Genomic DNA, 13,117 nt, shown 5'->3' on the forward strand with positions numbered 1-13,117 from the left:
TACGATCACAAAGAACACCTGACACTTTTGTATTCTATGTAAGACATCTCTCAATTCCTCTATTTTTTTTGCAAATATGATCCTAAATATTTAAAATTCTGTTATAGACAATTCGTTGTTTCCTAATATTAGTGTAAAAAGATAAGGACTTAGAACTGATCCTTTATATAACCATATCTTTATATAAAACACTTCGTTTAATCTGCCTTGAGTCTTCACTCTTGTCTCATATCCTTGTACATATCCTTAATTAATTTAATATACACTATTCTAACACATTTTTTTTCTAGAATTTTTTATATAATATCCCTTGAGACTCTATAATAAGTCTTTTCTTAATGAATGAATACCATTTGTAAGTCTTCTTTTGTTTCTGTTTTTTTTCAATTAGTTGAATGTATAACTTTAATTGTCGATCTTCTAAATATAAATTCAAATTGATTTTTGGACAACTGTGGTATCTTTCCTTAGTCTTTTTTATTACCCTTTCCCAAAGTTATATGGTATGGTTCATTAATTTAATACCCTGTAGTTTGCATAATTTTGTATGTCTTCTTTGATTTTATATAAGGGAACTAAAGTACACCCATCATACATTGTTTTGTTTTCAATATCAGATTAAATAACTTTGTATACTATTCAATAATTTGTTTCCCTAGGCGCTTCCATCCCTCTATCAGAATATCATCTATTCCAACTACTTTTCGTGTATCCTATTTAAAGCTTGTTTTAATTTTTGAAGTTTGAATTCTATGATAAAAATTTAAATTTCTATACTCATTTGACCTACTTAAATTACCTAAGTTAAGTTGATTACCTAAACCTTCATTAAAAAGTTGATAAAAATTCCTTTTGTATTACTTTTTTGTTTACTCATTATTTAATAATACCCGGTGGCATTCATCTTTATACATCTTATCTCGATAAAGATCTTTTGTCTTCTCCTCTTTCGCTTTAGCTATGTTATACATGTCTCTTTCTCCTTTTTATCTAATTGATATAACTGTTCAAAAGTTTTATTCTTTGCTTTATTCACCACTTTCTTAGTCTCTTTTTAAATTACTATATATTTTTTAAAGTTTTTCTCGTTCTTACAAGTGTATAACATCTTATAGGCTATTCGTTTTTTTCTTTTACTTTCTCCCGTATTTTTTCGTTCCACCACCCAGATTCTTTATTTGGTGGTGCATATCCTTTAGACTCACCGAGTACATTATTGACTATTATTTTCAATTTTAATGTCATCTTGTCTTATGTCGTATTTGAGTCGCCATGTATTTCTCCTAATACTCGTACTTCTACTTTCTCAAATATATTTTGCTTACCATTCTTTAACTTTCACTACTTAATTCTGGGAGTCAGGCATATTTTCCTTTTATTGATACTATACTTGAGGTTTATATCTATGATGCCTATGTTGGGTAGTTAAGTTTTCTCAGGACGATCTTACAATTTATACAATTTTTTTCATATTCTTCTTCTTAATCATAAGAAAGTCAATTTGAGACTTATTATTCTCACTTTTGAACATGATCAAATACAATCTATTAGCTATTGTAAGCTTATATATTATTGCAAATCTAAGATAGTTTCCCCTTTTAAACTCATAACCCATCCTATTATATCCTTATTTTTCACACATGCCCATTTAGATCTCCTATTAAAATCATTTCGATTGACTTAATATTTTGTAACCTCATCTAGGTCATCCCAAAATCTAGATTTGATGTATTCATCTAATCCTACTTGAGGTATATATATGTTAATTACATCAATAGTTTCTTTCGCCACAACTATCTTGAGAGCTATAATCCTATCCCTTTCTAATTACTTGTATTATTTTATCATTTAGTGAACTATTTACAATGATATCTATTCCATTTCTTATTTTACTCCTTCCCATGTACCATAACAAAATCCATTTTTTTTATCATGTTTGCCTTCTCTCCTATCCATTCTCTCTCTTGTTCATATAAAATATTAATTCTTTTCCTAATCATCGTATCTACTACTTTCATTATTTTACTGAGAGCTTTTTTAGATTTCATGTTCCAAATCTTAGATAATTAATTTTTCTATAATATTTATTTTTATTCCATTTATGATGTGAGAATTTTTGAATATTTAATAATACACTTAAGTTTTTATGAAGATATAGCGGTCCTCAGACCTATAACGCGTTCCTTTCGAACATCATCCTAGCATTAACACATTTGATGGATCCATTCATTAAACATTTACTTGACACATTGGCTGAACCTAATGTGCAACCCACCCTTTTTCATCCGGACTTGTGACCGACATTGGCGGAGTTCCTCTCTTATTTATAGATAATAATAAGAAATATGGAACATTATTAATAGATTCCTGCATCTTATATATTTACATTTGAGCCAATGAACTTATAACAGAATTCAATTTCTGTGTGCATGAAATCTAATGTAGGGTGATAGCAGGGTTGTCACACATTGCATGCAGGAAGTGCTGAGTGACACTAGCATGGTGGTGTGTAGAAGGATATTTGCTGAACCAAAGGGGATGCATATGGAGTGGGAGACGTAGTTTGCATGGGGAGATGAAGTTGGGTCGTGGAAGAGGAAGAAGCTCACAATAAGCTCAGTTCAGGATAATTTTGGTGAATTGGGTGATGGGAGTCATGATGTCTCTGATAACACATTAGGAGTAATGGGAATTTCTTATGGTTTGTTTCCCAAGATAGTTCTCTCTACCTACACTAATATTTATTATATTATGTTAAGTTTACATGTTACACCTTAGAATAATGGTATTTATATAGGTCCCTTACATATGAATTTCTCACTTCGTGAAGTATTACAATAACCCAGTCTTATTCCACTAAGTGAGGTTAGCTATATGGATCTTTCTAAGCAATTGGATTTTATTCCTTACTATATCATCATTTCTACGCTATTACAACAACCCAGTCTTATCCTGCTTTTTTTTTTCCTAGAAACAACCTCTTGCAAAAAGCAGGGTAAGACTGCGTGCAATGGATCCTTCCTCGAGACCCCGCATGGCGGGAGCTTCGTGCAGCGGGCTGCCTTTTTTTTTAATTTTATTTTATTGTTACTAACAAAGTTTTTTTTTTTAGTCTTCCTCGTTTGATATGCATATTTGTTATAATTTTACATCGCCTAACTGAAGTATTTATTGGTCTCTAAGTACATGACCATACAATTTTAAACATGTCTTCTAGAGTTTTTCCTCAATAGGTGCAACTTTGACTCTCTAATATTTTCATTTCTTATCTTATCCATTCACACATTCACCTTAACATCTTCATCTGTGCAACTCTTATTTTTTTTTTTTAGTTGTAATTTTTTTTTGTTCATGTGCTGGAATCATAGCCCAACATTCAATTCCATATAGCATAACTGCTATTTTGGAATCTCCCCTTTAAGCTTTAGACTTACCCTGCTTGCTTGTATCCTATGTAAAAACATCTCTATCAACCCTTCCGTCCTTTTGCAAAAACAATCCTAGATACTTAAGATTGTCAGTTAAAGATAAATCCTCATCTTCTATCTTAACAATTATCTTGTTATGTCCATTAATACTAATTTAAACTTCATATATTCTGTCTTTACTTTACTAAGGCTAAAGTTCTTCCATCAAGATTTGAGCACATTTACTCTTTCATGTTTCATCGACCAAAAAAGTTAATCTATAAATAATAAGGGTTATGGTTACGTGTCTTAGATGTGTGTAGTAAGTTCATCTATAACTAGTATAAAAGGTTCATCCATAACTAGTGTAAAAGGATATGAGTTTAAAGTTGATCCTTGATGTAATGCTATTTTTGTACAAAACGAATTAATTTCTACACAGTAGTCATTATAAATTATATCATTATATATATCTTTAATTGTTTTAATACGCTATGCTAACACCTTTATTTTATAAAATTATCCACATATTTCTCTTAGGACTTTGTTATGAGCTTTTTCTAAGTCAATAAATGTCATGTGTAAGTTTTGCTTCTTTTATAGTTTCAATCTCAATTTTTTAGGCATGAATCTAAATTAATTTTAGGTAACTTTGGTCACCTTGGTCTCCTTAATTTTTTTTATCACCCTTTCTCAAAGCTTCATGGTACAAGCCATTAACTTAATGCTCCTGTAATTTGCACAATTATGTACATCTCCTTTGTTTTATAGCAGGGAACTAAAGTACGTAGCCTTTATTAATTAGACTGTTTCCCTAGACACTTCCGTGCCTTTATTAAAATATCCCATGGTTCAACTACTTTTTTAATTTTTTAATCTCATTTATTGCCTATTCTAATTTTAAAATTTGAATTCTTTTATAAAAATTTAAAATTCTATACTCCTTTGAGTTGCTTAAATTTCCTAAGCTAAGTTGATAATCTGAATTTTTATTAAAAAGTTGATCAAAATATTTTGTCCATTGCTCTATTATTTCTTCATCTTTCACCAATACCCTATTGAATTCATCTTTAATGCATCTTGTAAGATCCCTTATTTTTCTCTCTTTTGTTTTAACTATTCTATAAGTGTTTATTTTCTCTTTTTTTTTTGTATACAAGTGTTTGAAAGCTTCATTCTTGGCTTCATTTATTGTTTTCTCTTGGCTTCAACATACCATTTAAAGTGTTTTTCATTTTTACAAGTTCACAGTAATTTATATATTATTCATTTTTTTGCCACTTTCTCATGCCACCACTAAGATTCTTTATATTTGGTGGTGTCCATCCTCTTGACTCACCGAAACATTCTTGACGACTTTTTCAAATTTAATGTCATCTTATCCCATGCCTTAGTCAAGTTGCCATATATTTCTCCTAATATTTGTGTTCCTATCCTCTTATTAAAGATATTTTATTTTTCATCCTTTAATTTCTACTACTTAATCTTAGGAGCCATGCACATTTTCCTTCTACTAAAACTATTCTTGAGACGTGTATCTAGCACCACTAATCAATAATCCTATCGCCATTTCTAACTACTATATATTTTAATAAACTATCTACGTTAATATGCACTTCATTTCTTGTTTTACTCTTTCATGCATATCTTAACTTAAAACCTGAGTTGTCTGTTATCTTTACCTTATTCACTACCTATTTTATCTCTTGTAAATTCAGAACATTATCTCTTCATCTAATCATGGTATCTATTACCTTCATTGCTTTATCAATGAGCATTCTTACCTCCATTGCTTCTCCTAAAAAATCACTTTGAGCATTTTACCTGATGAAAAAAGGACGTCTTGGTTAACTGAAACAAAATATAGGCGTTTACTAACAAGTTCATAAATTATAACTTTAAATATTAAATAATCGAGTCTCATAATGAAGTTTGTAAATTATAACATAATAAGCTAATTCTTTGAGATCTATAATCTTTTAAACTCTCCTGTTCTATCTTTATTTATTTTGTTGGGATCATACAATCGTTGTTAATTTAATGCTCATGCTCTGCAGACATAACATGGACTAAATTATATCAAAAGCTACCTCAGCAACATAATCGTGCAAGTGCAAATGCAAATGGCAATTTGGAACTCATGGTGCGCCCATCTTTTCCTCCCATCTTTAAGGAAAGTCAACTACCAGTGATTTTCCCAGCATCATCAGATGTGATAGCAATTGTCAGTGACACCTGGAAAATTGGTGATTTGGTTGATTGGTGGTTTCAAAATTGCTACTGGTCAGGAAAAATAAGCAAAATTCTTGAGGATGATAAAGTGTCGGTATGATGACCAATCTTACTCTTTATCTTCTAGTATTTTTATTATTTTCTGAACTGTGCTGGGTTAAGCATGTTGTGTCAAGGAATTTGTTTTGGTCGTGCACCATGACATGTTAAGAGATGGATAAGGTAGAAAAGTTTTAATATCCACATGTTAATTCTCTTTTTGTCCCAAGTTTCCATGCATCAACTAAAGGAACTTAGGTTTCTTTTTGCTTGTTTTTTCCACAATCAGGTTTGGTTTACATGGATGGATAACAAGGAGAGGTGAGAGGGAATCATAACAAGATAAATTTCTAAATGAATAATAAATGATTCATTTGCCAGTATGTGATTCTTCTTTTCTCCCTCCCCGCCTGGTTCCCATCTAAGTAAATTTGTCTCAAGGGATTAATAGAGAACCTAAATGACAATTTTGCAATTCAATGAGTACACTCAACTTATCCCATAATTTAATCCCCCAAGTATTTGAATGTATTGGCTACATAAAAAATCATGAGCATAGAAACCAATGGTTCCCTTTGTTATTTGTTTGAATAACATATTTATTCTCACTACTAATTGGCATGATTACTCAAATTTTATTCCCACTTCTTATTTAATGTAAATTTTTAATTTTAAAGTTGAAAGAAGAAATACGTTGAAGTCTTAATTTCCCTGTTGTGATCTTATGGTAGTTGAAGGTTGCTATTGTAGATTAACTCTATCATGTTTCTTGTTTAGATGTCATCCATTTTGATAAGCAACTAAACATTTGCAACTCTACGGACTTATTATTGTTTGCACTTCTAAATAAATTTAATTTGTGGATAAAAGTTTTCTTTTGTGTTAGTCGACACTACAAAGCATATTGTTTCCAATGTTAGCGCAAGTAATCCAAATGTAGAAAGGATCTAGACATTAGAGTTAGTCACCATATGCTACCCATTTCTTCCTTGCAGACATGACTGCTTTGTGCATGGGTTCCATGGGTTGAATACCTCCTTTAGCTTTATCATGACAACTTTGTATGCAACTATGTCTTTATGGGCTAGGGTTTCATCATGAGCAACTCAGTCCGCTCACGATCCACCAGCAGAAATTCCTCTCGACTCTAGATCTATCCATCCATGACAAAAGCTCCCTTAAGCTCTAAATTCTTCAACTTGCGACCTTCAGCTTCCTCTTTTCTTCCTCCCTCATTTCTTCTTCTCTTCTAGATTCTTCCTCTTAATCAAGGTTGACATACACTATTGATATATTTTGAGTACTGAAATCTCAGTACAAAATTAAACTTTGAACCTTGGTTTAACAAGTAACGATCTAGCCTTCGCAATTTGAGATATAGTTTAATCATTTTAAATGATCATTTTGATAAAGGGAAATTATTCCATACATTACCTAGTTAGCCTTCCGCTACTTTTATATAGGTATTATCAAGAAATATTGAACATTAAACACTTACATATTTATGCATGAGATAAGGACACTTTTCCTTATGTTGATTTAACATACTGTAAAAAATCGAATTTATTACAAATATATTCGATTCTAGCTTGTTTTAATGTTTTGTTGCAAATTTACAAATTAATGGATAGAAGTGATGATCTTATTAGGTTGCACTTTTTTCCTTATAAAATGACAGTCAATCTACTCGTCATCTCATGAAACATGATTTGTTTTGAGGTTATGCATAGGAGCTTGATTGTCATGGGAATGCTTCAATGGTTCTGCAAAAACATATCCTAGCTTGGTCACCAGATGCTTAACCTAGATAGCTTTGATGTTGCTACGGCTATGGCCTTATATTTTACCTCTCCACTCAATCTGATCCAGAGAACCGAAGGTGTTGGTCTGCGTTGGTGGGTGGTTTGAGAGCCAAAACCAAAAGCATTGATGGATGGATTGAAGCCAGAGCAACTAATTCAGAGATAAGAGTCTTCAGATTGCTTCATTGAAGGGGGCAACACCTTAGGAGACAAAACGACACTTGGTTGTTGTGATGGAGCTGGTGATTAAAGAGACAAGGCATCATTTTGAGATGTGGTCAGGATGTGCTATGATGAAGGTTACTTGAGAATATCACCCAAAGGAAAATACAACACTGTGAGTGACTGAAGAAGATACTTTCTACAAAAGACCTAGAAAGGTCACTAAAAAACCTAGGTATCAGGATGTGCTATTTTTTTTAGAAAGGTCACTAAGAGGAGGGTATTAGTGGTGGCTTTGATATCATATCAAGGGGAATATTATTCTAAACACAACCCTAGGTAGCTCCCACTATTTACATTCGTATTATAAGAAATATAAACATTACAAATAGACCCACCTACACTTTACATATTTACACATATGCCTATGACAAACTCCATGAATGCCAATATCACTTAGGATTCAAAATGAAGTAAATCATTTTTTATTATATTATCCTTTTTTTTGTTTCCCTTGATTCCTAACTGTTGTAACTCGTTTAACTATAGAGTGTTGGATTGTCACAACTAAAGACTATACACCTGCATTCTTTGGAAACTACAATTTTCGTCTTTGCTATCCTTTTTTTATTTGTAAATAGAGATCAAGTCACATATGCATTGAAATAGACAAAACAATTTTGTTGTACCTTGTGGAAGACATGATAAGTATCACACCCTTTACTTTGTCTATGTAAGCTGATCTCTTGATGTAGCATAGAGGGTTTAGTGTCTGCCTTGTAGAGAAGAAGGATCACAATGGATAAATTGTTTGCGGTAGGGTTTCTAATCCACATCAGTTTTTAACCTTTGTTTTCTCCCTATGTCATCTAAAATATTTCAAGAATATTCCTTTTTAATCCTCTTTCAATAAGTTTCCTACTGATCTTATCTAATGCATGACGATGAAATCCAATCTTGACCATTGAGTATAGATTAGGATCCAAATATGTTTTATTCTCCACTAATTAATTTTGGAATTCTCAAAGATTATAAATCTTTTAATAATTTCACTACCTATAAAATTATTTTAAAATTAATTTTGCTCCAAATTAACTGATACAACTCTCGCAAAATCAAAATTAATTTTAATTGTATAAGTGCAAATTAAAAATTCAATTAACCTCTAATTGATTTTCAATTTGATCTCTTAAATTCGAATTGCATAAATTAATATTTAATTTCACAATTGCTCTATAATTTAATTGAATAAATTAATGTTTACATTCAAGTTAAATTCTCATTAATCAATATAATTAATTATTGATTATCCTTTTTCAACCTACATGCTGAGGGTTGCGGGCACGAGCTTTTTGGGTGACTTTGTAGGCTCTCAAACATATAGCGACAATCTTAAGTGATCACGACTTTTGATAGTCTATAAAGAATTTCATTGGATAGGTATGATTAATCTTTAGCAAAACATCAAGACCATCAACTAATTTAAAGTGTCGCTTTTCATGGCTTACCATAATATAATCCCTTTATCATCTCACATCATGACATATTCATAGGACTTGTCGATGTCTATCCTAGTAGGCACGTTTGAATAATTGTTCAATACAACTATAACCCAACCCATTAAAAGGAAGACTAAGTTGAGAACTCTTTCACTATGCATAGATTTAATTCAATTAGTGGCCTATCAACTTAGCTATGTGATATGTTCTCTCTTTTATAAGGAGTGATGAGTCCTCTATTGATTTCTCCCTTATCTCTATAAGATTAGCAACACACTCAACTGCAAGTGTATACACACAACACTTTTTAAGTGTTCCACCTACAAGTGTCAAGTCATGTCAATCCTCTTAAAATATGAGTAGCAACCTCAAGTCTAAGGACTAGTCATACCCATTTGCATGAGACCCTTGTAGACACTGTAAACTACCAAATGAGCTTTCAGTAGATTGTTATCTAACAATAACAATCTGTTGAATGTGCTAATCTAGCCATCATTATGTTTATTGGCGTGAGATGACATGTTGCTAATGCATAACAGATATATAACATATATTAGTCATATCATGAAGTCGATATTCCTAGTTATCAGAATCACTAAACCCAGAGACCAATTCAATAACATCACCTTGCCGTTTAGGATCATCTTATGCATATCTTTGATCTATCACTAAAGTAATGTTACTCTTAGGAGCTTTTATTGGGATAACGAGATGACTAAATCCGTGATTTCATTAATTAAGTATGCAATTGCATTTCATAGTGATTCTCTTTACAATCTGATTACTTTAGGGTACTATCAACTAACATAGAGATCATTGGTCAACTTTTATTTCTTGGTATCATTTCAACCTATTTTTTCCATTTTATATCTCTTGGATCAACACTTAACTGTTCTTGCATAGTAGCATGTTGTAAAATTATCTTCCCTAATAACCCCATAATTTTAGCTTTCTCCACTAACACTGCAATCCAAAAAGGATCATCAGTCATGTCACGGTCTTCGAAAAAGTCATTTTCGCTTAAGGAGTACAGGATCACACAAAACTCCAAACCGTCTTCATTTCTGCCATTCACTCTAGTCTGTTAATATATCTTTATTGATCTCTTCTTCGGTAATAATAAATCTAGGATATTGCTAGACGGCAAATCTTATTTGTCCTGACTGATTTTACGCTATAACTTTTAATATCTAATATAATTTAATTTAAGATAATTGTTGACCCACATCGGAAAAATCCACCAGAAAATATGGGGAACCATAAGCAACATGGAATATGAATGATGAGAAGAAATTGGACATTTCTTGTAGAAATTGTTAACCAATTTATTTGCATTGTTTACCATGAATCATTCTGTATTGTTTTATTGTTCATTTGATTATGGTATTGGCTCAAGATAAGACATCAGAGCAGTTCACATTTTGTAGCAAATTACTACTGTCATTATTTCTATTTTTTTTATCCATACAATTTAAATTAGTGGATATTTGCATCTCTAGGTTACAGTTTGTCAAGTGGTGGAATTTTAGTTGATAAAATATAGTTTTCCTCTATTTGGCTTGCCCTTCCAGTTAGATTTGCCAGATCCTCCAATTGGTGAAGGGAAATCTTATGATGCTGATTGTAAGGATTTGCGTCCCACACTAGATTGGACTCCAGAAAGTGGCTGGAAAGTTCCTGCACCCGAGGTTATCATACTGTTACTTTTAGCATGAGTGTTTGTTTGAACTTTGAAGTATGTATGGAACTGTCTAGTAACACTAACACATACTTTCTTGATTCTTTAAGTTCTTTTGCAAGTTGTATGATTAAAAACCAGTTACTTTAATTCTCTACTTCTTTGTATTTCACAAACTAAGCAATTTGACTTTATTTTAATTTTAGGCCAGATATTTTTTTGATCAGGCGGATGAACAAGCCAACAAGGGTGGGTTGTATACCCTACTCCTTTGTACATGTTTGTTAGTGTCATGTAACTATATAAGAAATACTGTATGCATTACATGTGGAAGTTACCACAGGCAGGTTGATAAATTTAGTGTTTAAGTTTCTTCCCCATGCTGTTGTATCATATGTACCATCAACTAAGAATACTCTAGGTTTTGAACTTCTGATCAAAGTTCTGATAATTGACTGCTCCTAAAGGTTCAACTTATTAGGAAAGGATCTAATTCATATTTTGTTTTGAACAGTGACAAGCATTTATCCCCAACCACTTATTTGGATCTCACCATTGTTGGCTGAATTATTATACTTAGAGCTAGATTTATTAGGATAATTTTATGTCCTTAAATTCTTTACCTTAGTCCTAGATGAATTAACTGATCACATTCAAGATGAAGTATACTGTACTGTTTGATGAAGTGTACATAGATTAAATTCAGAACTTTAAAACGTGCAGGGCACTTTGGAAACGAATTTCATATCTTTAGATATCTTGGATATACAACTTAACATGAAGGAAATTTTGATTTGTTATTCTGTTATGATCGGATGGTTGAAATAAAAAGGAGCTATAGTCATGCAATTATCATGTGTGTGCCCGCCCCTTAGGCAAAAAGAATTTATAAGATTGTTAATATCTGCCATATTTTAAAAATGAAATGACCAGCTGTTAGAAAGTAACAACATTAAAAAAAGTTAAGGTAGAAAAAATGAATAGTTTAAAATATTGAAAAATGATATTATTGATGTGTGATGTTTACTAGAACGAAAAAAATAAAAACTCTTAATATTTGAGAGCAATTAGATGGGTTGAGACGACATGGATATGTTCAAAGGCAACTAATAATTTTTTTGTTAAGAAAAGTGGAATCAGTTAAAGTGAAAGGGAAGAGGGGGTAGGTGGATACTAATGAAAATTTAAATTAATGTAATTTAAAATGATTTTAATATTTGTTATATAGCTTTGCATAGAACTAAATAAAAGTATAAGATATATAGGGATAATTGGAATAAATGTGGCTTGCTAATGATCATCTGGAATAAATGTTTAATCCTATCAAGTGTCTGGTTATTTTTTCCCATATACTTTTTTTGAATGCCTGATCATCTGTGTTTGATTTCTCGATTACTTTGTAAAAGGAATTTGTGGGTGCTAAATGTTGATTTTCTAATCTAAAATTAGTGTTTCATAATTTTCATTGACACCGTCTGCAGAATATCTACTAAATTTACATTTTTTATGGTTGCTACTAGGAGCATGAAAGTCTTTGCAGTTGTGCCAAATTGATTCATCGGGACAGTCAAGGTACTTCTGATCCTAATCTAGTGTTTGCTCTTTGTTCATTGTGTTTTCAGAAATTGATTAATCATAATTATTTAATTGCCTATTAGTTGTGAATGAACATGTTCAAATAATAAAAAAAAGGAAAAGATATACTGACCTAGCCAAAGTTTAAAATTTCGATCCGTGCCGAGATTTCGTACCGGATATCGTGCTATGCCGATACGGTTTTGATACTTTTATATATATATATATATATATATATATATATATATATATATATAATAAAATTGGATTGTTGTTGTACTAATGTCACGTATCTTGACCGCATACGTTTGTCAAAATTTTTAAAATAAAGATTAGACATTCATATCAACAAAAATGTATTTCATATGCTTAGAAATATCTACTGTTCTTGACAGCATACAAGGTATGTTTCTTGACCTAGGCATATATCTACTGTTCTTGAGTTGTTTTCCTAGGTTTTTTTTATCTTATTTCCTAACATTAGGCGTAGAATATTCATCATATCTTAAACCATAATTTTGCACATGCAATTTAAAATTCAAATTTTGCTTAGAAATGGATACCTTTTCCTTTATCTTTAGAGCTTCCCTTTTATTTGAGCTTTCAACTTCTCTACATTCTTTCTTGGGCTTATTCTTCCTCAACCACCACCTTCTTTGGGCACTTGGTTTGTAGTGGCCCCTTTCACCACAAGTGAAGCAAATATTGTGGTTGATCTTCATT

The 13,117-nt window shown here is 31.5% G+C and overlaps 1 protein-coding gene across 3 annotated transcripts in view; it reads left to right on the plus strand.

Annotated features, from left to right (window-relative positions):
- Positions 1–13,117, plus strand: part of LOC122045479 — a 57,670-nt gene that overhangs the window by 23,112 nt on the left and 21,441 nt on the right. For all 3 annotated transcript variants that reach the window (XR_006129994.1, XM_042605711.1, XM_042605712.1), the window contains exons 4-6: positions 5,465–5,733; positions 10,713–10,829; positions 12,340–12,391. Coding sequence is in view for 2 of the 3 variants with exons in the window: in XM_042605711.1 (XP_042461645.1) it covers positions 5,465–5,733; positions 10,713–10,829; positions 12,340–12,391 (438 nt within the window). In the remaining variant the exon portion in view is untranslated. The remainder of the gene's footprint in view (positions 1–5,464; positions 5,734–10,712; positions 10,830–12,339; positions 12,392–13,117) is intronic.

The sequence above is a fragment of the Zingiber officinale genome, chromosome 2B (assembly GCF_018446385.1).
Source record: "Zingiber officinale cultivar Zhangliang chromosome 2B, Zo_v1.1, whole genome shotgun sequence".
Classification (NCBI taxonomy): Eukaryota; Viridiplantae; Streptophyta; class Magnoliopsida; order Zingiberales; family Zingiberaceae; genus Zingiber; species Zingiber officinale.